Source organism: Camelina sativa, chromosome 7 (assembly GCF_000633955.1).
Source record: "Camelina sativa cultivar DH55 chromosome 7, Cs, whole genome shotgun sequence".
Taxonomy (NCBI): domain Eukaryota; kingdom Viridiplantae; phylum Streptophyta; class Magnoliopsida; order Brassicales; family Brassicaceae; genus Camelina; species Camelina sativa.
In genome coordinates this window covers 22,428,034-22,451,308 of record NC_025691.1, presented here as the reverse complement: position 1 = coordinate 22,451,308, position 23,275 = coordinate 22,428,034, and the positions used below count along the sequence as shown (strand labels likewise).

The 23,275-nt window shown below is 35.8% G+C and overlaps 6 protein-coding genes across 7 annotated transcripts in view; 4 read left to right on the top strand and 2 right to left on the bottom strand.

Moving 5' to 3' along the window:
* LOC104701988 (anoctamin-like protein At1g73020) lies at positions 122-5,774 on the top strand. Of its 2 annotated transcripts, none has more exons than XM_010417775.2 (15): positions 122-734; positions 1,093-1,162; positions 1,269-1,384; positions 1,519-1,645; positions 1,735-1,835; positions 1,914-2,005; positions 2,091-2,195; positions 3,759-4,028; positions 4,126-4,258; positions 4,335-4,448; positions 4,534-4,601; positions 4,687-4,817; positions 4,921-5,003; positions 5,093-5,200; positions 5,287-5,774. In XM_010417775.2, exons 1-15 carry the CDS (start codon positions 567-569, stop codon positions 5,593-5,595), a joined length of 1,995 nt encoding a protein of 664 aa, XP_010416077.1. In that variant the 5' UTR covers positions 122-566; the 3' UTR covers positions 5,596-5,774. The 2 variants fall into 2 exon arrangements, with proteins under 2 accessions (XP_010416077.1, XP_010416076.1); XM_010417774.2 differs by lacking the exons at positions 3,759-4,028; positions 4,126-4,258 and adding exons at positions 2,291-2,560; positions 3,357-3,489.
* LOC104701987 (inorganic pyrophosphatase 1-like) lies at positions 10,986-12,765 on the top strand. Its single transcript, XM_010417773.2, has 4 exons — positions 10,986-11,250; positions 11,467-11,588; positions 11,728-11,935; positions 12,180-12,765. The coding sequence occupies exons 1-4, from the start codon at positions 11,089-11,091 to the stop codon at positions 12,576-12,578; spliced, it is 891 nt and encodes a 296-aa protein (XP_010416075.1). The 5' UTR covers positions 10,986-11,088; the 3' UTR covers positions 12,579-12,765.
* Positions 13,817-14,628, bottom strand: LOC104704849 (abscisic acid receptor PYL3-like). The gene has a single exon (XM_010420872.2). It carries the CDS (start codon positions 14,607-14,609, stop codon positions 13,992-13,994), a length of 618 nt encoding a protein of 205 aa, XP_010419174.1. The 5' UTR covers positions 14,610-14,628; the 3' UTR covers positions 13,817-13,991.
* On the top strand, positions 15,331-21,332 carry LOC104701984 (beta-galactosidase 17). Its single transcript, XM_010417771.2, has 20 exons — positions 15,331-15,756; positions 15,955-16,065; positions 16,157-16,352; positions 16,476-16,564; positions 16,832-16,912; positions 17,189-17,283; positions 17,576-17,646; positions 17,759-17,849; positions 17,932-18,049; positions 18,136-18,231; positions 18,314-18,362; positions 18,438-18,622; positions 18,751-18,822; positions 18,959-19,111; positions 19,196-19,246; positions 19,421-19,494; positions 20,419-20,495; positions 20,616-20,761; positions 20,840-20,905; positions 21,056-21,332. Exons 1-20 carry the CDS (start codon positions 15,595-15,597, stop codon positions 21,158-21,160), a joined length of 2,088 nt encoding a protein of 695 aa, XP_010416073.1. The 5' UTR covers positions 15,331-15,594; the 3' UTR covers positions 21,161-21,332.
* On the top strand, positions 21,706-22,590 carry LOC104701985 (LOB domain-containing protein 7-like). The gene has a single exon (XM_010417772.1). It carries the CDS (start codon positions 21,817-21,819, stop codon positions 22,462-22,464), a length of 648 nt encoding a protein of 215 aa, XP_010416074.1. The 5' UTR covers positions 21,706-21,816; the 3' UTR covers positions 22,465-22,590.
* Positions 22,674-23,275, bottom strand: part of LOC104704848 (protein HOTHEAD-like) — a 3,929-nt gene continuing 3,327 nt past the window's right edge. The window contains exons 6-7 of the mRNA XM_010420871.2: positions 23,043-23,272; positions 22,674-22,961 (exon numbers count right to left, since the gene is read on the bottom strand). Coding sequence (XP_010419173.1) covers positions 22,907-22,961; positions 23,043-23,272 — 285 coding nt within the window. The 3' untranslated portion in view covers positions 22,674-22,906. The remainder of the gene's footprint in view (positions 22,962-23,042; positions 23,273-23,275) is intronic.

The window sequence follows — 23,275 nt, the reverse complement described above, 5'->3', positions numbered from 1 at the left end:
CAAGGCACACGTGTTAAAAGTGACTAAGCACCGTCCGATGTGTCACGCTTTGTACACGATGGATCAGTCATCGTCTGCGTGCCAACTCATAACGAGCTTCTTTTGGAATTTTGCATTGTTCCTAAATTTCTTTCCAAATTTCAAAATCTATTTTTCAAATTTAAAAACCAAAGCTTCGTCTTTTCCAATTTCCAGAAACGTTTTTTTTTGTTGGATTAAACGCAAGAAGCTGTGCCAAAAAAAAACCCCCAAAGGAATTCGCGAGAGATGTGTGATAAGTTCGATGTTTTTGGAATCGTATTCTTGATTTTTGCAGTGTTCCGACTTTAAAAATTAAAACCCTGATCCCCTTTTATGGCCCAGAAACCGGAAAATTAGATTAGAAAAGAAAAAAAAGTGGAAAAGGAAAAAAAGTTAGAGCCTTTGGTGAATGAATACTCATTAAGGCATTTGGGTCAGATCTTGGAAGAAAAAAAAAAGAGGAAAGTTAGAAGCTTTCAGCTACTTGCCAAGTTTCGTGAAGCTTTTTTTTTTTTTTTTCTTGTGTGATTGGGGGTTTTTTGGAGATGAATGGGAGTAATGGGGAGGAGCGAGTCGTTCACGAGGTTGCGATTGTGGTTCCGAAGCGGGTTCTGGAAAAAGAAGGAAACTGTGTTGAGGTTTTGGTGACTGAACTTAAGAAGAGAGGGATGGTTGTTGATAGAGTCGTCGGTCTCGCATATGAGTTTCTCGAGGTCGGTCCTTTTTTTGTTTCATCTTACTTTTCCCAACTTACTTGTAAATTTGTGATCACATAGTGTTTTTCAAGGGTGAAGTCTCAATATTGATTCTTCCTAGGGTTTTTTTTTCTCAAGTGCAAGTCGAAATTCTTGCATGTTGTCTTATGAAAGTACTAATCTGGAGGTCGAGGAGGGTCCTGGGAGAATGAATTTTTGGAGGAATACAAATTTTGTTTGATATAAAACTTGCTAATTATGTCTAACGGTGTCTAGTATTAGGATTCAACCGTTTGGTGACTTATTTAGCCACAAATCTCTAGAATTGACTGTTTTGCTTCTATGAGAGATAACTGCAACTCAAGTATTTCTTCAGGTAGCAGCTCCCTTGGAGACCTTGGGCAATGCAGCAGCAGAGCTTCATATACGCAAACCTACTCGTCTAGGTAAATATTGATTCCGGGGCATTAACTTGATAAATGAACATCTGTTAAGCGGCATCGCAGCCTCATTTTGTGTTCCTCACAAGTTTGATGGTTATCCTCAACTCAGGGATTGATCTGCCCTTTGAGATGCAAGGTTCTGAGGCTTTCTTTCGGCAACCTGATGGGTTACTGTTTAGCTGGTTTGAACGTTTTCGGTGCTATCAACATCTTCTTTATGGAATTGTAAGTTCTGTCTCTCTGTATCTTCTATATTGTTATTATACACCGTTGCACTGTTAGCATGTTTTTATTGCTTTAGTATGTCAATTTACAGTGTTATTGAGTCATGACACAGCAAATGAATTCTTGACTTATAGGTGAACTGTGGTGGGTACGATGTCACTCTGAAACTTGATGGCAGAGAGTTTTGTTGGGCAGCAGGGGAATCATTAGTTCGAAGGTTGGAATCAGAGGGCGTCATTAAACAAATGTTTCCTCTTCATGGTAAGCTAATCCTTTGTATCTGTTGGGTTACAACCAGTCTAGACTTTAGAATGGTTTAAAATTCTCACACAAATACGTTTTGTTTGTAGATGAATTCAAGAGGAAGGAACTTCTCCAAACTTGGGCATTAAATTGGTGGAACTTTACAAACCAACCAACTGATCAGATCTACTCTTACTTCGGTGCAAAGGTAGACACATATATAAATCTTAGTATCTTATATGTAACAGAAAGCTATTGTGAAACTCATCGCATAGAAAAATCACAGATTGGAGTCTACTTTTCGTTCTTGGGAATGTATACGCAATGGTTGATATTTCCAGCCTCGCTTGGGTTTATAGTCCAGATGGTTGATTTTGGGTAAGTTCTTAATTCTGTTACAAGCGTGTAAGTAAATACTACTAGACATAATGCCACACCTTATTTTCAATCTTTCTTTGATCAGATCCTTGCAATTTCTTGCTCTCCCAAGTTTCTTTGTTAGCACAATACTGTGGGCTGCCTTGTTTCTGCAGTTCTGGAAACGTAAAAACGCGGCCTTGCTAGCTAGGTGGGATTCCCCTACACTGACGCATAATTATGCAACAGTTTAATGCTTTTTTTCATTTTCTGATATCATTGCTTGTGTTGATTCTCTACCAATAGATGGCAGATCAATTGTTTAGTTGGCCCCAGTCAAGGATATAGATTTCTCGGAATGGAGTGGAGTTCCCTTCCGTTTCCAAAGGAGCTTATAAAGAATATCGGAGATGAGAGATCCAAAGAGAAGGCAGCGTATCAAAGATATGAATGGTTTGCTTACCGCAAGAGGTTTAGGAATGATGTTCTTGTTATCATGAGCATTATCTACCTCCAACTTCCATTTGAGCTGGCGTATACTCATATTTACGAGATTATCACATCTGATGTAGTCAAGTGAGCGCTTACTCGTTTTTTTCTTTACTAGCTTTACCAGTCTCATGTTTTAGCAACTAACNTACTTTTCGTTCTTGGGAATGTATACGCAATGGTTGATATTTCCAGCCTCGCTTGGGTTTATAGTCCAGATGGTTGATTTTGGGTAAGTTCTTAATTCTGTTACAAGCGTGTAAGTAAATACTACTAGACATAATGCCACACCTTATTTTCAATCTTTCTTTGATCAGATCCTTGCAATTTCTTGCTCTCCCAAGTTTCTTTGTTAGCACAATACTGTGGGCTGCCTTGTTTCTGCAGTTCTGGAAACGTAAAAACGCGGCCTTGCTAGCTAGGTGGGATTCCCCTACACTGACGCATAATTATGCAACAGTTTAATGCTTTTTTTCATTTTCTGATATCATTGCTTGTGTTGATTCTCTACCAATAGATGGCAGATCAATTGTTTAGTTGGCCCCAGTCAAGGATATAGATTTCTCGGAATGGAGTGGAGTTCCCTTCCGTTTCCAAAGGAGCTTATAAAGAATATCGGAGATGAGAGATCCAAAGAGAAGGCAGCGTATCAAAGATATGAATGGTTTGCTTACCGCAAGAGGTTTAGGAATGATGTTCTTGTTATCATGAGCATTATCTACCTCCAACTTCCATTTGAGCTGGCGTATACTCATATTTACGAGATTATCACATCTGATGTAGTCAAGTGAGCGCTTACTCGTTTTTTTCTTTACTAGCTTTACCAGTCTCATGTTTTAGCAACTAACTTAGAACCATGACATTTTTTTTACGATGGTTTCAGGTATATATTGACAGCTATCTACCTTCTAGTTATTCAGTATCTCACTAGATTGGGAGGCAAAGTATCTGTCAAGCTAATAAATCGAGAAATCAATGAGAGTGTGGAATATCGAGCTAACAGTTTAATTTACAAAGTGAGGACAGGACAGCATTGTTTTACAGAGCACTGTTTCTATTTTCTAATCATTTTGTTTTGGAAAANGATCCTTGCAATTTCTTGCTCTCCCAAGTTTCTTTGTTAGCACAATACTGTGGGCTGCCTTGTTTCTGCAGTTCTGGAAACGTAAAAACGCGGCCTTGCTAGCTAGGTGGGATTCCCCTACACTGACGCATAATTATGCAACAGTTTAATGCTTTTTTTCATTTTCTGATATCATTGCTTGTGTTGATTCTCTACCAATAGATGGCAGATCAATTGTTTAGTTGGCCCCAGTCAAGGATATAGATTTCTCGGAATGGAGTGGAGTTCCCTTCCGTTTCCAAAGGAGCTTATAAAGAATATCGGAGATGAGAGATCCAAAGAGAAGGCAGCGTATCAAAGATATGAATGGTTTGCTTACCGCAAGAGGTTTAGGAATGATGTTCTTGTTATCATGAGCATTATCTGCCTCCAACTTCCATTTGAGCTGGCGTATGCTCATATTTACGAGATTATCACATCTGATGTTGTCAAGTGAGCGCTTACTCGTTTTTTTCTTTACTAGCTTTACCAGTCTCATGTTTTAGCAACTAAGTTGGAATCATGACAGTTTTTTTTATGATGGTTTCAGGTATATTTTGACAGCTATCTACCTTCTAGTTATTCAGTACCTCACTAGATTGGGAGGCAAAGTATCTGTCAAGCTCATAAATCGAGAAATCAACGAGAGTGTGGAATATCGAGCTAACAGTTTAATCTACAAAGTAAGGACAGCACTTTTTTACAGAGCACTGTTTCTATTTTCTAATCATTTTGCTTTGGAAATTTTCGACATTGCAGGTTTTCGGGCTCTATTTTATGCAGACATACATTGGGATCTTCTACCACGTTCTTTTACATCGAAACTTCATGACACTTCGACAAGTATTGATCCAACGGTTAATAATCTCACAGGTAACAAGAAAGATAGTGATGTGATTAGAAACTCTCCTCTGAAGATGTTGTTACCTGCATATGTTTAAAAGTTAATTTTCTCCAGGTTTTCTGGACTTTGATGGATGGTTCTTTACCTTATCTTAAGTACAGCTACAGAAAATATAAAGCTAGGTACGCTCTTTATTTCACCTAAACAGCTTATAAAGCGTATGCTCAAAACTTGTAAGAAATTAATATAGCTTCTTTCTTTTTCCAGGACGAAGAAGAAACGTGAAGGTGGATCATCAACAGGAAAGATTCAAATAGCTTCAAGAGTGGAGAAGGAATATTTCAAACCTACATATTCAGCAAGCATTGGAGTAGAACTTGAAGATGGACTTTTTGATGGTAATATGTGAAGTCAATGGTTTTGTGTGATTTGCTTGGATGTAGCTTCAACATGTCTCAGCTCAAAAATATTGAAATGTGAAATTTGCCTTTTGCATTGCAGATTCGCTCGAGCTGGCTTTGCAGTTTGGAATGATCATGATGTTTGCTTGTGCCTTCCCTCTTGCTTTTGCCCTTGCTGCAGTGGTAACATTTACATTCTCTAATACCACTTCCTCAACTTCATCTTTAGTTTTTGTTTTTCTCTTAAAGTCATGAACTTATGTCGTACACAGAGCAATATAATGGAAATAAGAACAAATGCCTTAAAGCTATTGGTGACACTTCGAAGACCTCTTCCTCGTGCTGCTGCAACAATTGGAGCTTGGTTAAACATATGGCAGGTATAATGGATAGCAAGAAAATAGCGATCCTATATTACTATCTCTATCTCAGTGCATTTAGTAATTTGTTTCTTGTGTGTATTCAGTTTCTAGTAGTAATGTCCATATGCACAAACTCAGCACTCTTGGTGTGCTTATATGACCAAGAAGGCAAATGGAAGATCGAACCAGGGCTCGCTGCAATTCTCATCATGGAACATGTACTCTTGCTTCTGAAATTTGGTCTCTCTCGTCTCGTCCCTGAGGAGCCTGCTTGGGTTAGAGCCAGTCGTGTGAAGAATGTGACACAAGCACAAGACATGTACTGTAAACAGCTCTTGAGAAGCATTTCTGGTGAATTTACTTCCATGACAAAACCTGAACAAGAACAACAACAAGACTCGGAGCGCCGTTAACCTGAAAATATTAGAATCAAAGAATGCCAAAAGGCTTCTTCCTTTTTTTTTGTGTGTGTGACAGTTTGATTTATTCGTTACATCCTTTTGTGCATAGAAGCTGTGTGATAATCTTAAAGACTTGTATCTTCGGTTTTGTCTGTAACGAGTTGAACTATGAAGAAATCATTTTTAATATATATTATAAATTATTTGGGCAAAAGCTATAGAGAAGAACAGCCCTAATGTGATCGGTGGTTGTGATTCACATGTGACATGTCCTGCAATTTCTATTACTTTGAGCATCTCTCATGTAGTGTCTATTAGCAATTCTGGACTCCATGGATGGTTAAAGTAGCAATTAATTAAGGTCATCTCCATCAATGTATCTTATAAGTTGCTTATGAGTTGCTTAAATATTGAAACAGATTAAATATATGATAAATAATCTAATTTTGCTTAGGATGGATGGTTAGATAAGATGTTTTAGATTCATTTAGAACCCTGGATGTGTCAACTTGTGATTGGCTGACAGAAAAAAAAATTATTTTATTTTATTTGTTTTTGATCTCTCTCTCCCCATCTCATCACTCTCCTCGTGAAATCATGGAAGCATCGGAGCTATAGGATCTCTCCGACGATGCCGATTAACACTAGCAAAAAAAAAATAAAAGTGTTGTTGTTGCCGTAGAACCAAAATCAAACTCAATTGTAGAGTCTCTCAGTCGTTAGGGAAAGCAAAGAGAAAAAATGGCCAGCTTCACTGCCTCCGCTTCCACTGTGACCGCACGTCTGGCTCTTCTTATCAAACCAGTTTTGATTGTAACTAGTTTCAACTGGATTTATGTTAAAGCTTTTGAAGTCAGATTTCAGTTTCTGAATTATTTGGAGGAGAACAAGTCTGATTACCACGAGAGCTTGTCTCAGTTAGACTTATTCTAGATTCTGTATAGTGTTGATCATCTTCTTCGTATATGGGATTGCTAAATTCAGGGAACGCGGCTCAATGAAGTAGTAGACAGAGCCAGAGCGAGATATGGTTAAATCGGAAGAATTCTGGAAACCATCACATGTCTCTTCGTGTTAATGGATTATTCGGAGGTGGGAACAAGGACAATAAAGAGGATGGTCAATCAAAGGTGGTAGTAGTACATCATCTTAACATATATCTTCCGTTGTGTCTTATAGAGAAAATGAAAGATTGTTCAAACATGACTTTGTTCACAATGCTATATACAGGTCTAAAGTGATGACTTGTATGAAGAAACAGGTCATACAGGTTTCGTGACTTGTTCCGTTGTATCTGATATAGAACATATATCCTCTGTTTTCAGTCTCTTTGTTGCAGTTGAAACGAATCAGAAACAGGTTTTATGTTAAGTTTGTTTAAAATTTTATGAAATGCAATCATTTTGAATAACCCCAAATTTAGCAACTATCAATGGACTCATGAAATTTTACAATTTCTTAAGAAGTTCTTAATCTAGTTTTTTTACAAAATTAATAATAAAATTTGTTTTAAGCAATTTTGGTTAAATCCTTTAAGCAATTATTAGAACAATAATTTTCTCTTTTTGGGTCAAAGATATGATATTTTTCGTTTCATTTATAAAGATGGGTTTTTTTTTGTCAGTTTCTCCTTTTAAAATTAGTGGAAATTTCTTTTTTTGAATAGTAAGGTTACTGAAATTCTTTTCACCTAATCAAATATCAAATGTTTTGTCTTTGATTGTATTTTCAACATCAGTTTTATTTATATGGCTAGAAATTAGCCATTTATATACTTTATTTCATTGAAACAAATAATATCATAGAGAAAAATCTTCAATGATACTAAAAATCTTAGAAAGGATGAATCGAAAAGCGAGGAATACTAACCTCTTACTAATTTTTCTGGTTATTAATAACAATCTTACTAATAATCCTTTATAAACTTTTCTTGAAACATTTTCAAAATTGCGGTGTTTTTTTATTAATTAAAATTGTTTAATAGTACTTTTGAAGATTTAAATATTGTATGTATGGCAGTCGCGTATCTTGCTCGTTCCAAACTCAAACGTTTACTATAAATCAATGTTTTTAAAATCGGACCAGACCGACTGTCGAACCACGTTAATCCGCGAACCGGCAACATATATGGGTTGAATTAATATCAAAACCCAAAGAAAATTGAACCGATAAAAAAACTATATCAATCCGCCAAAAAACCAAAAACCGGTGAACCACTAAACCGGATAAAACCGGATTCTACTTTTTTGTAAAAATGAATGCAATTAATTTAATTAATTACCTTTTCTAGTTTCCTTCTTAGCAAATTAGCAATAGTAGGGTTTCTAGTTTTTTATTTTTTTTTGAACGAATAGTAGGGTTTTTAGTTAACACTCTTATTCTCTTATTGCTTTTAGATTTGAATTTCTAAAATATTTTACTAGTACTGGTTATACTTTGAGTTTGTTACACTTTGAATTTATTATTTTTTAAGGTTTTTTAAAAACATTATGATTATTGGAGTATTTTATTTGGTATATCCAATTATATCATAGTTGTCGTTATTGAAAAAAATAGAAGACATATCCATACCTATTATTTATAAAAATATCATCAAAATCAATTGAATCCGGTTAATCCCAGTCCAACCATATTAACTCATAACTTATAAGCTTTTCCGGTTCAGTTACCGGTTCGATTTTAAAAACATTGCTATAAATTAAAAGAGCTAGTTCATGAAATAATCACCACAAGATTATTTAGAACCCCCCACCCATCAGTGATTTTTCCTTCTTATTTTTTGGGAAAGCTAATGATCTGTTTGCTGAAATAAATTTAGTGGAGAAAATAAGCAACAGTAAAATAAAAGAGACGTAAGTTATTTTAAAAAATAATAATAAAACAGAGTAAAAGTTAAAGCAGAACAAAATGGTGCAATAAAATGGACGAATAGTTGAGTTTTGGTTGCGTTATGGATGAAAAGACACAGCGTTGTCGTGGGCCTATGCATGCATTTATAGAATTTAGATAAAACATATGACTGTAAGATTCATAAAACAGAAATCATATAGTTTATTGTCTGGTTCGTACTAATAAGTGTTTTTGTAATGTTATATACTATAATCTAGTCTTCGAAAATGTGTGACATCAGTTTTTTTTTTTTTTTTTTTTTTTTTANTAATAAACGAGAACAAAAATATGTATGATCACTCGTAATATACTTATTAGCTTATACATTCGCGTGATTCAGTTTTCCGTAGCATAGCACACACTTCTAATGTCGTCGTGTACGTAAAATGTTAGCTATTACTCTAGTTTATTATAATTAGACCCTGGATTATTGGACTGCACGATACTTTGGAAACTTGGCAGCTTTAAGTAAGTGCGATTAAGATTTTAATGGGACACGCGTGACATGTCGCAAACAGAAAAGAACGAATCTACTTTTGAAACTGTTTTGCTTTTTGGACAACTAAATAATTTGATTAAGAAAAAGAACAAGATTTGGCCGCAGTTCTAAAATTCACAAATCTTATTCTTACGAATCGCATATGATAGTGGTAACTATAAGATGAGAATATCTAACAAACTTTGTGTTTTGTCATATTTTTTTTGCCTTCCAATAAAAATCAACGGAAACAAGGAATCACGAGCGTATAGATGTATATAGATGCCGATTCTCAATGTCAGTGTTGTTAGGTTACCGAATAAGTATGTGTCGAACTATAGTCGTGAGACATGTATTGTTGTTAGGAATCAAATTTTACTTTTCAGAAATCGATGAACTAACTATCACGTGATACTGATACATGAAAGCGTATAGCTACTAGCTAGACATGAGACTAGCTCTTCCATAAAACTCATAATTCTTACCAATTTATAAAAATAGCCTTCAAGTTTGATTATATCACACACAACACAACACATTATATCTAACGTGAGATACTCTATCGCGAAATAGAAGGGATTGTTTGCTCTAAATGTGAAATTGTCTGAAACTCTTTCATTACCGTTTTACACACTTTGTTACTAATCTAAATAAATAAAACTCATGGTTATTTATGTTAGTAAGTTATGACCCTTTATATTACATATTCAAAGCAGATACGGATATCACGTTTGCTAAGTTCAGAAACGCTGACGCGTCTTGTAAATCACATATTGCAAGGCAACGTGTTTCTGAGATATCTTATTAGGTGGCAAAGCTTATGAGTTTGCCATTGCTCTAGTGTCACGGATCCAACAACTAATTCATTTATCGATATCTTTTTTTTTTTTCTAAAACATTTGTTGATTATTGACATAGTGACATGCACCGATACTTTCAAAATTATAGCATATCAAAACATTAATTCCCAACGTTTTTTCAAATCTTTATGCAGTTTCCTTGTTTTTTCTACATACGAAAAGCACACACCAAAAGGAAAAAATGTTATTTTCCAAATGCTTAATACTTAAATCAAAATTTGTGTAAATGAAATCAGTCAAATTTTTGGAGCTAAATAATAATTCAGTCCTAAATTGTGGACGCCTGTCTGGTATTGGTAAAATGTGGTCGTCGGGTTCTCTTATATAGTACAATTAATTAGAAAAATGATTTGATCGATAACGAAGAAATCAAACACTAGATGAATACAATACAATGAAAGCCTGTAGCCACCGAAAAAGGCTGCTACGTACTTAATTAGTGAAATATTCTTATTTTTGTTAAATCTTTGTCCCTCACGATTCCTTACAAGTGCCTTCCTATCCAGTTCCATTTTTGTCTATAATAATTTATATCACATTATTTATTATAAAGCTATCTCAAATCTCAAAATATTTAAAAACAATAGTAAATGTTAAGATTATAAAATAATATGATCAAAAAAAAAATACCCAGTAACTATCAATTTTAAAAAGTTTATAAATGATTAATAAAAAAATATAACTAAAATTAGGTTAGCTTAGAACTTAGAACTATCTAGCATTCCATTAAAAAACCTTGGTTGAATAATACAGAATGTCATATGATATGATGTGTCGTCAATATATTGTTGCCTTTTAATTATTTTCCTTGATAAAGAGGATTCTTATTTAATTTATTTTGAAGTAAGGATACATTTTAGTTTCCTTTTCAAAAAAAAAAAAGGATATATATTTTGGTTTGGGAATATTCTTCTCTTATTCCCGCGTTACCTCCTCCTCACCTTTTTTATTACAAACCTTTTACCAAAATTTTTTCTAAAAAGGCAAAAAATCGCTCTCGGAACCGTTGGATCTCAATACAAGACCCATATTTGACCCGTAACATCATCAAATCCAACGGTTCACATAAAGGATTCTATTTTTTTCTTCTTCCTTTTTGTTACCTTAAGGTAATATTCCATTGGCATCTCCAATAAAATCCCCCCCTATTGTCTTCCTCTCCTTTCATTTTGTATAAATACCTAAACCACATTTCTCTTCTTCTCAAACCAACAAAAACTCAAAGAGAGAGACAAGAGGTCCATCAAAAGAAATCACCAATTTTTTCTTGAGAGAGTTATGGCTTACAAGAGCAATAACAAGAACAACAACATTGTCGTTGTTTTTGACTTCGACAAGACCATCATCGACGTTGATAGCGATAATTGGGTGATTGATGAACTTGGCTTCACTGATTTGTTCACTCAACTTCTCCCCACCATGCCTTGGAACACACTCATGGTTTGTTCTACCTTCTCTGATTTCCTCTGTTTTTCTCATTTTCCTTTTTTTTTTTCTCAAATAAACTCAACTCGGTTTTTTTCGGTCGTGTATTCGATTATTATCTTGCGATTTCAATCCATTATAAAAGTTTTTGTTATCTTGCAAAGTTTTTGTTTAATACCATCCCGGATTCCAATAAAACCCTAAATTAATGGAAATTGTACAAAATAACAGGATCGTATGATGACGGAGCTACATGATCAAGGCAAAACCATTGAGGAGATCAAACAAGCCTTGAAAACAATCCCAATCCATCCACGTGTCGTCCCTGCCATCAAATCTGCACATGAATTAGGGTAATCTACATTATTATTATTTCTAAACAAAAAAATATTTGTAACAATCAGTTTATGTCTGATTATGTATATTCTTTTGCTAATCAAATTAGACAAAACCCACCGTTTCTGATCCGATATTTACGGTTCGGTTTTCCAGGTGTGAGCTTAGGATAGTGAGCGACGCAAACATGTTCTTTATCGAGACCATCGTTGAGCATCTCGGGATAAGTGAATTCTTCTCTGAGATTAACTCGAACCCTGGATATGCCGACGAACGTGGCACCTTGAGAATCTCTCCTTACCACGACTTCACTAAAACCCCTCATGGGTGCTCTAATTCCACTTGTCCTCCTAACATGTGCAAGGTACTTTTACATTTATTTTTCTCTTAACGAACGTTACAATTTGTTACTCCTTATTTTCCACAAAAAGACAAGTGTTTTGAAGTTTGGTAAAAAAAAAAAAGACAGGTGTTTGGACATTAAAATACTATGTTTTGGTCATTTGATGACCGAACATAGTCTAAACTTGTCATATCAATGGACCCAATTTGGTCGTTTCTGCTACTAAACCTTATTTTAATAATCATATATGTTTACATTTATTTAGGGTTTGATCATTGAGAGGATTCAACAATCTTTAGCTAAAGAAGGAAAGAAGAAGATGATATACCTTGGAGATGGAGCTGGTGATTACTGTCCGAGTTTGAAACTTAACGCAGAGGATTACGTGATGCCACGTAAGAATTTCCCGGTGTGGGATCTAATTAGTCAAAATCCGATGCTGATTAAAGCAGCGATTAGAGAATGGACCAATGGCCAAAGCTTGGAGATTATATTAATAGGAATAATCGAGGAGATTAGATTGGAGGAAGAAAAGGAGAAGATGTTGAATAGTACGGAGACTAACTGCAAGATGCAGACCATCTCTGTAGTCGGGATCAACAGTACTGTTCATCATGAACCAATATTAATGCCTCGTGCTCTTCGTGTTTCTCAGTCTAGTTAGATGTTTTCTAATTATAGTGAAGGAAGAAGATTATAAGTTGTGGTAATTCTTCTATCCTTTTTTCCATATGCTTGATTGTATGCATGTATTCCAAAAAGATTGGAATTTATCCTAACTACGTATTGTGTGACGGTAGAATATATTACAAGAAGTTGTAATTTTTGTTTTTAAAATGATTAATTACCTCTTTTCTTTGATTAATAATAACTTAACCACTTAAATACTCGAACTTCAATTAAGCTAATTAAGGTGATTATTAAAGGTAACGCGAAAACACTATAATATATATTCCGAAGAAAAAGAAGAATATGAAGTTTTTGTTTGGTAATAATATAAATCTCTTGTGTAATAAAATCTCGTCTCACATATCGCTGTTTCGTCGTCATTCATATCACATGTATTTTGTCATCCTAAAATGTAGTACAATCCTTGATATCCCAAATCTAAAGAATATAATCCCCGTGAGCCATCAACCATGCGGTCCCAAATATCCAAATACGAGACTCATTTTTACACGAATATTCTTCACGGTGTTCCCATAAATAGTGATACGTGTTTCGTTCTTTTTTTCACAGTTTAATGGATCAAGAATTTTTGTGACAAATGCTGAAACCAGATGCCATTAAGTTTCTTGGCATATAAAAAAAATATTTCGACTGGCTTTTATTTTCAACAAAATACTCGAAGAAAAAGAAGACTTTAACTATGGAGTTTTTGTTTGGTAATAATATAATCTCTTGTGGAAATGAATCTCGTCTCACATATTATGCTGTTTCGTCATATTCATCACGTGTATTTTGTCACCTTAAAAAAGTTGTTACATTACATTTCTTGATATCCCAATTCTAAATTTTATGGAATCCATGTGATGAGCCATCATCAACCATGCGGTCCCAACTATCAAAATACAGAATCATATCTCGAATCATTTTGACACGAATATACTTCACGGTGTTCCCATATAGTGATACGTCGTGCATACGCCATACGTGTATTCGTTTTCTTTCATGGTATTAATGTTTCAAGAATCTTTGTGACAAATGTTGAAGGCAGATATGCCATTAAGTTTCTTGGCCTATTAAAAAAAACAGATACTACATATCTAACTATCTAAGTACGTAGTGTCGTAGCTGGAGGTTTACAGTATTAGTATTCCCGTTAACGAGCTTATTAACAATTTGTGTCGATTAGTATGACTGAAAAAGTGAAAAAAAGAAAAGTGTGAAATCTTTTATAAATAACTAAAATAAATAAGATATCTGCCATCAATTTACTTCAATGCCTTTCGTAAATAAATTTGGGGATTACGAAGCCCATTAAAACCCATAGGTTACAGATACACACCTCACATTCCACACATAATCGGCCCATTTACGGCCCACTGTTATCATATATACACACAAGAAAAAATTATCAGGTCGGAGAAGCCGTGGAAACGGCGGCGAGATTTTGTAGATTCGATTTAACGACAGTATCCACAAACATCCTCGTATCTTCCTCCGCGTTACCTTTTGGTATGTCAACAATGTAAGACTCCAAAACCACACTGTACACTCTCTTCTTCTTATCCTTCTCCAAGACGACAAACTCGTTAACCGATGTAACCGACCGGTAATTATTTAACCGGTGTTCTCCTCCAAGAACACGAAAACTCATGATCCGTTTCGCTTCGTCTAGCGCTTCGAGTATCTCAACGCTTGTCGACGCTGGGAGACCAGACACGACGCTGACTTCTCTTATGGTCCCAACTTTAATCTCGTTACCGTTGTTACCTCTGATGGTGCAACTCTTGATGAAGTGTTTGTATTTGTTTGGATTCGCGAAGTCTCGGACGAATCTCCATATGGCGTTTGCTGGTGCGTCTACGCGGTGTGCTATGAGGGACGTGCACGTGTTTGGCGATCTTGGGAACGTGTGGTGTGTTTGGATGATAGAGTCTAGTGTTGAGAACTCTTCCTTCGTTAATCCGTATGGTGTCGACGATGATGTTGTTGTTGATGATGATGATGATGGACCAAGATTAGGTTTCATGGTTTAATTTGGGTGTACTTTTGAGAAGAAAGTTGTGTAACGAAGATATAGCTAGCTATATGACTGATTCTATATATAGAATATGTTAATGGAGATTTGATATATATTGATATTGTGTTTGACTAATGCTGGAGTTGAGCTGCACTAATAAATTGCCTTTGTTATTCGGCTTTTTTAGAAAAATTCGGTGTGAAAATGTGAACGTGACATCAAATCTCATTATTATATGACTCATTGGATCCTTCAGGAGCTACCTATAGATCATCTTTTTAGATTTAAATAAACAAAATAAAGCATCTAAAATGGAATCTAATCAAAATTTGTTAATTTTGTATGATATGCAAGACGTAGAAGAAATATCTATATACCCTATTAGGGTGTATATAACTATATATAGTGGAAGAAGAGTTTGTTATTCTCTTAGAAAGAATGTGTAAAACCACAATATGCAAAGTGGAATGACTCTAATGCAAGCAACAACATCATGGGCGTTGGTTGTATTGTTGTATGCAAGTTGCTTATAAATTTAACAAAATCAAAATTACAAAGAAAAAAGGAAATGAGTTGAGCCCATGTCCAATTTACAACAACACAACACAATTGGTTCTTTGAGGCTTTTAGCAAATTTTTAGACCAAGTCCATTACTCTTATCGGCACGTGATGTGCACGTGAGAACGAAGTTACAAAGTTGAGCTGTTGTGTTGAGATAAGCAATAGCAACATCAAGTTAGGAACTCGATCGGTATATTTCAACTTGTTGTTGTGACTTTTTTATGTAGTAGCACTGTAGCAGAGACGGTTTCTTATGTAAATGCTGATTGGTTTGAAAGTTACAGTCAGTCTCTGACGGTGTGATATAAACCCGGCATTAAGTTTCACCGGAACAGGTTTAAGAGTTGAATTAATTTAGACCGGTCAATCATAACCGGTTTATATATTTCCGGCACGAAATTGGCAGAGACGACGAACGGAACGGAAGGGACGATGGCGATGACAAGCAGGCGTAGCTGGCCATCATCAATGGTAAGACATCAACTGGATTTCGTGTTGCTTCTGGCTCTTCTTGTAGCTGTCGGAATCTCCGTTCCTGTCTTCGCTCTTCTTCCTTCACTGTCTCTGCTTCCTGCACTGCCTCGGGGAGAGAAGGTATTCAAGATTCATACTTTATCTCCTAATTGCTTCTTGTTTGTCTACTCTTTTGGCATTGGCGCACAATAAGAGATAGTCTTGGTACTTTTCAACTACTAGAGTGGATGCATACCTTCAACTACCAAGCAACCCTTTATGTTAATATGGTTCTCATTTCATGTAAAAAGTTGTTAACTTTCATCTCAAAAGTTGCAGATAATAACATCATCTCGGAAGTTTTATATCAAAGATGACATTTTTTGGAAAGATGGAATTGCTTTTCAGATCATTGGTGGTGATTTGCATTACTTTCGTGTTCTTCCTGAGGTACTGACTGACGTACTGTCCCTTTCTGTAGATCATTATGATGTTTATAATGTATATGATTGATGACTTAATGCTAGAATTATGGATACAGTACTGGGAAGATCGGCTTCTAAGAGCCAAGGCTCTAGGCCTTAATACTATTCAAGTATACGTTCCTTGGAATCTGCATGAGCCAAAGCCTGGAATGATGGTTTTTGAGGGTATTGGTGATCTTGTGTCCTTTCTTAAGCTGTGTCAGAAACTAGATTTTCTGGTTATGCTGCGTGCTGGACCTTATATATGTGGAGGTCTGTGTTAATTTCGCTCTTGTGTATATTGTTGAGTTAATACCAATGTTTTCACCTTATCATGTGGAAGATTTGCTTTTACACAGAAACTATTGCTGAAAAATGTTTTCGTCTCCGTTGCAGAATGGGATTTGGGGGGATTTCCTGCTTGGTTACTTGCTGTGAAACCACGTCTCCAACTAAGGACATCAGATCCTGCATATCTTAAGTTGGTAAGTTAAATGAAGCAATTAGTAGATAACTGGAGTTATCCATGATCTGCATGCTAGAGTTCTCAATTATTATCTTTGCAGTAATTAACAAGAAAAGTTATGTGGTGAATTTTGGAAAATGAGTGGAAGTTATGATCACTTTTGCACAATTTATAGAAGAGAAAGGCTGTTTTTATGCAAACTAACAATAAAAGGCCCCATTATTCTGTAGACTGTTGTTATGCATTATGTTCAAAGTAGAGTTATTCATGACGAAACATATCACAGGTTGAAAGATGGTGGGATGTTCTGTTACCGAAGGTATTTCCTCTGCTTTCCAGCAACGGGGGTCCTGTTATAATGGTTCAGGTACATGATCAACAGCGATGTTCCACTTTTGTAATTTATCTTGATCTGGTATTCTAGTGATTGCTGGATAATTGCAGTTGATAAGATCTGTCGGCTTCATTACTGAGTAGCCTTACTAAGTTAAACTTTTGGATGAATTTTTAAAATAAGATGTCTTTGTGTATAGTTTCCTTAGACCTGGAAATGGTTGACCAATGTGAAGCTAGGGCCCAAGTCCCTGTCATAGATCTCTTAAATTAGCAAGCTTGTTTACTAAATGTAGCCTACTTTTTGCAGATTGAAAATGAATATGGTTCATATGGAAATGACAAAGCCTATCTTCGTAATCTAGTTAGTATGGCTAGGGGACACCTGGGGGATGACATTATTGTGTAAGACTTAATTTCTTTGGTTTCTACTCCGGTGAACTATGTACCCTGTTACTTTCTGTTTTAGTTTGCTTAGGGTGAATTTTTAATATGTGCGCCTTGAAATTCTCTTAAGAATTGCATCTCATGTGTTGGCTCTCGTTTGTTACCGGTAATATTTATTAGTGTTTTGTTCTGCACCTTAAAACCATCTTCCTGTGAAAATAGATTGTGTTGAGTTTCCAAGTTAAACCACCTAAGCAGTTCTTGGTTAAGTAAGAACGTTTCTTGTATCTCATAATTAATAATCTTTTAGGTACACAACAGATGGAGGGAGAAGAGAAACTCTTGAGAAAGGAACTGTCCCTGCGGATGATGTCTACTCAGGTATATAGTATGTGCTTCCTCTGCATCCATGATTCATAGTAAACTGCTGAATAATGGTCTGTGTATGACGTTGATATATATAACAATGACGAGCAACTTCTTTCTCTGATAGCTGTTGATTTCACAACCGGTGATGATCCCTGGCCAATATTTGAATTGCAAAAGAAGTTTAATGCTCCAGGAAGATCACCTCCACTTTCCTCGTGAGTCTCTTATCCTCCCACCCTTCTACTTCTGCTGTGAATTAATTTTGTCATTTAGATCTACTGAGTTTTTTTGTTACAGGGAGTTCTATACTGGTTGGCTCACGCATTGGGGTGAGAAGATTGCAAAAACTGATGCTGAATTTACAGCAGCTTCTCTTGAAAAAATACTATCTCGAAATGGTTCTGCTGTGCTCTATGTATGTGCTTAAATTGTTTTTGCGTATCAGTGTTTACCAGATAGGGATTCACGATGATAGCGAGGATTGTGTAATGTGATGTTCAGATGGTGCATGGAGGAACAAACTTTGGTTTCTACAATGGCGCAAATACTGGCTCTACAGAATTCGACTATAAACCTGATCTGACATCCTACGACTATGTAGGGCAATTTCACATCATTACCTGCTACTATTGCAAATACTTAACTATAAGTAGTAATAGTTTTGTTTTTGTCATTTCAGGATGCTCCCATTAAGGAGTCTGGTGACATAGATAATCCAAAATTCCAAGGTTTGATCTTATGATTGCTTTTAGCGATTTTGCAGTCTTGCTTTGTTTCCTTAATTACCTTTGTGCTATTTGCAGCTCTTCAGAGAGTGATTAAGAAGTACAATGCTGTACCACACTCCATTACCCCCTCCAAGCAACTGAAAGCGTATGGTTCTATCAAGATGCAGATGACAACATCGCTATTTGATTTAGTTAGTATGACGGATCCTGCAGATGTGATCACCTCCTCCAACCCAATTTCAATGGAATCTGCTGGACAGGTATGTAATATCAATTGTCTATATTCCTTATATCTGGCGGAGCAGCCTAAGCGTTTTCCCACTCACCATGAAATGGTCTAATACTATTGCCCTTTCTATAAAGTGATTTTCTATTGTCTTGCTCCCAGATGTTCGGATTTCTTTTATATGAATCTTCATACATCACAAAAAAGAGTGGGAATATACTAAAAATACCCAAGGTATTAGCCTCTGTTTCCTTTCGTCTGTATCCAATGGAAATATGTAAACATAGTTTCAATCATGGTAAAAATAGAATATAGGATACATAAATCCAGAAGCAGTATAAGGGTCATCGTCTAACATGATGAGTTGCAGGTTCATGACAGAGCTCAAGTGTTTGTTTCGTGCTTTTCCCAAGATGTTGATGTGAGAGTACTGAGATACATTGGTACAACTGAGAGATGGAACAACCAACCTATTTCTCTTCCAATTACTGAGTGTAATTCCAACACTAGCTTATTTATTCTGGTAAAAAATCCATAAATCCTCAGATATGACTCTTTACCTCTATAAGGACTCTTTAGCTCTAATGAGTGCTCCTGTTTCTTGTAGGTTGAAAACATGGGTCGTGTAAATTACGGGCCATATATCTTTGATGAGAAGGTAAGTCTCGTTTTACAAACATTTCTTATTCAGATTTTTTTTTCTAGACCACATCTTATACCAAAGTGAATTTGATATTCACAGGTGTCAAAATTTTGAAATCTACGGTAGCCTTTTACATTAGCCAGGCAGCTCGTTCAAAAGGTTTACTTTGTCGTTTGTATTACATTTCAGGGTATTTTGTCTTCGGTTTATCTAGATGGTCAAATTCTCCATGGGTGGAAGATGATACCAATTCCTTTTCACAACCNACCTTTGTGCTATTTGCAGCTCTTCAGAGAGTGATTAAGAAGTACAATGCTGTACCACACTCCATTACCCCCTCCAAGCAACTGAAAGCGTATGGTTCTATCAAGATGCAGATGACAACATCGCTATTTGATTTAGTTAGTATGACGGATCCTGCAGATGTGATCACCTCCTCCAACCCAATTTCAATGGAATCTGCTGGACAGGTATGTAATATCAATTGTCTATATTCCTTATATCTGGCGGAGCAGCCTAAGCGTTTCCCCACTCACCATGAAATGGTCTAATACTATTGCCCTTTCTATAAACTGATTCNAGAGCTTTGGCTGGAGTCAGTGGATATGCAAGACTTCACATGCGGTTCAAATGATTCCAAAGTTAATCAATTGTAGCCGTTCAGTTCATCCTCCTTCCATCTACCACTTCCTCTATATTAGCAATCAGAGCAGTAAACTCGTTACCAATAAGCGCCACTATTCCAAATCATATGTTAGATGATAAAATATTTAAATCGACTTTTAAATTTTTATTAATGTATATTTTTTAATAAAATCCAGAACCCGATTAAAATGATTTCATGGTCCAAAAAATATTTCCAAGTCCGAATCCAAAAATTTTATCAAAAGAAAAAAGAATATAAATAACTTAATTAAAACTTTAATAAATGATTAGATAATCCTACCAATAATGGATGTTATCTACATAAATAAAAATTGGTGAATATAGACCAAACAGAAAATCCAACTAAACACTAGAAAAATAAAAAACTATAAAATCAACTAAAATCTGATCAAAATATAATCATTCCTAACAGATAATATCTGATTATATATTCTCTAAAATTTTTAAAAAAATGGCTATTGATAGTACTCTATTTAACAAACAAAATCTCTCTGAAAACATAACCATATCCTCCGAAAACTTCTCTATCNAATGCCAAATCCCAGTTTCGAGATGCATTGTACCAAAAAGAGAAGTGAGAAGTTCAATCTTAGTAATGGTTAGTGCTCTAATTTTTTTAAGCATTGAGTTAAGAATGAAAGATGCTTTTCTTCTGTGTTCAATATCTACTAGTAGGGGCATAAATGAAACTAATTGCTTCTTATGCCCATAACTTTAGATGTCAGTCAAAAGGAACCAGCGCTGTTTGCTGGTGAGTTCTTTATCGACAGTGCAGAAGAAATCAAAGACACATATCTATCATTCAACGGTTGGGGTAAAGGAGTTGCTTTTGTCAATAAATTCAACATCGGAAGATATTGGCCGGTAAAAGCTCTGTCCTCACATCCCCTATAAAGCTTCATCCAATGCACAGTCTCTCTTACACATGATACTTTTTTGCAGTCTGTTGGACCGCAGTGCAACCTCTATGTTCCTGCGCCGCTTCTTAAACCTGGCAAAAATACCTTGGTATGTGAACATGAGATTTGACCCTTTTTCGCTAGTTAGGACAGAGGAATGGAACCATTTTCTTGTTTGGAAACCAAAGAGTCTCTCCATATATATATCCTCATCATTCCAGTTCCAGCCATTACTTAGATTGGTTGAAAACTTTTGCAGGTGATTTTCGAGTTGGAATCTCCACATCTAGAGCTTTGGCTGGAGTCAGTGGATATGCAAGACTTCACATGCGGTTCAAATGATTCCAAAGTTAATCAATTGTAGCCGTTCAGTTCATCCTCCTTCCATCTACCACTTCCTCTATATTAGCAATCAGAGCAGTAAACTCGTTACCAATAAGCGCCACTATTCCAAATCATATGTTAGATGATAAAATATTTAAATCGACTTTTAAATTTTTATTAATGTATATTTTTTAATAAAATCCAGAACCCGATTAAAATGATTTCATGGTCCAAAAAATATTTCCAAGTCCGAATCCAAAAATTTTATCAAAAGAAAAAAGAATATAAATAACTTAATTAAAACTTTAATAAATGATTAGATAATCCTACCAATAATGGATGTTATCTACATAAATAAAAATTGGTGAATATAGACCAAACAGAAAATCCAACTAAACACTAGAAAAATAAAAAACTATAAAATCAACTAAAATCTGATCAAAATATAATCATTCCTAACAGATAATATCTGATTATATATTCTCTAAAATTTTTAAAAAAATGGCTATTGATAGTACTCTATTTAACAAACAAAATCTCTCTGAAAACATAACCATATCCTCCGAAAACTTCTCTATCCCACAACTCTCTCCACGATCCTCTCTCTCGTTCCCCTTCTCTTAAGGAGAAAATCAAGGAACAGGAACCTCTGGGAAACCCTAAAACTTCCATATATCCCAAACCATAAAAACCCTAATGTCCTTCAGCGCTCACTCCGGTGGCTCCACGACAGCGTGCGCTGCCTGTAAATACCAAAGGAAAAAGTGTACAAAGAACTGTCTTCTTGCTCCTTATTTCCCACAAGATCGCCCAAAGCAGTTTCTGAACGCTCATAAACTCTTTGGAGTAAGCAACATTACCAAGATGATCAACGGAGTCGAAGAATCTCAACGAGACATCGCTATGCAGAACCTTATCTACCACGCTAACGCTCGTGCCCTAGATCCAATTGGAGGGCTTTACAGGGTTATGTGTGATCTTAAGCGCAAGATCGAGTGTTGTCAAGCTGAGCTTAACTTTACTCATCAGCAGATCGCTATGTGTCGCTCTCTAGCTCATCAGCAGGAGCAAAGGCAAAGGCAAGATCTTCCCTTCGGATGCTATTCCTACGGAGAACTATTACAACAAGAAGATGAATACGTTAATGTCGACGGTTATGGCTTTCAGAACGTGCAACAACATCAAGAGATGCAGCAGCAAGAGAGTCCGATCAATTACGAGATGTTATTGAAGATGCCCGAACAAACCAGCAAGGTTAAGCTTGAGGAGAGAACGACAATCTCTGATCAGGAACAAAACAATCTATTGAGGCAGATACTCATGTCATCGTCGCCCATCAATTAGAAGTTTTTAGTCCCTTAGTCTTATGTTTTCTATGAAGAAACCCTAGTTCAGGTTTAGGTTTTCTAGTTTTTCGTTAACATCTTGCTATAGGATTTATCATATTTCTGTATTTCTCAGAATTTGCAAAGGTAGCAAAGCATTAATATAATTTTCTCTTTAGCTACCTAATATGTCACAATCGAGTTTCGTAAGACAAGTAAATCAGGCCAGGACGGAACTGAAAGGATAGTATTCAAGCACAAATCATGATCAACCTTTCACGCAAGCAACAAGACCGATTGCAAAATAGGGTTACACACAAAGTTCATTAGACAATATGATCCTATACTTCAATGAATCGAATATCAAAATAGCCAGAGGAAGAGACAGAGAGAGATATTCTCCAACACAACAGAGTTATCTGGTACGAAGATTGTCTACGATAAAAAGCTGAATCCGCAAACTAAACACCAGCATTGTTTCCAAGTCTCTTCCGAAGTATCTTGACTCCCATGTATCTGCAAAGATTGACAAAATCCTCTGTTTATATATTGAATTATAAGGAAACCTCTGATTCATTATGTTGGTATTCGATTTACCTTCCCATCATCATAAGCGTAGCTTGAGGGTTGGTTCCTGGAGACTCGTCAAACGTGGAACCATCAACAACTCTGAGCCTGTCGACACCAAGAACTTTGCGGTTAGGGCTCACAACTTTACCCACAAGACATCCACCATGGTAATGCCAGATTGTGACAACTGTGTCTTTGCAGAACTGAGCCATTGATTCGGTATCATTTAGTTGCTTTGGCCTTAGATTGATGTTTGCCTT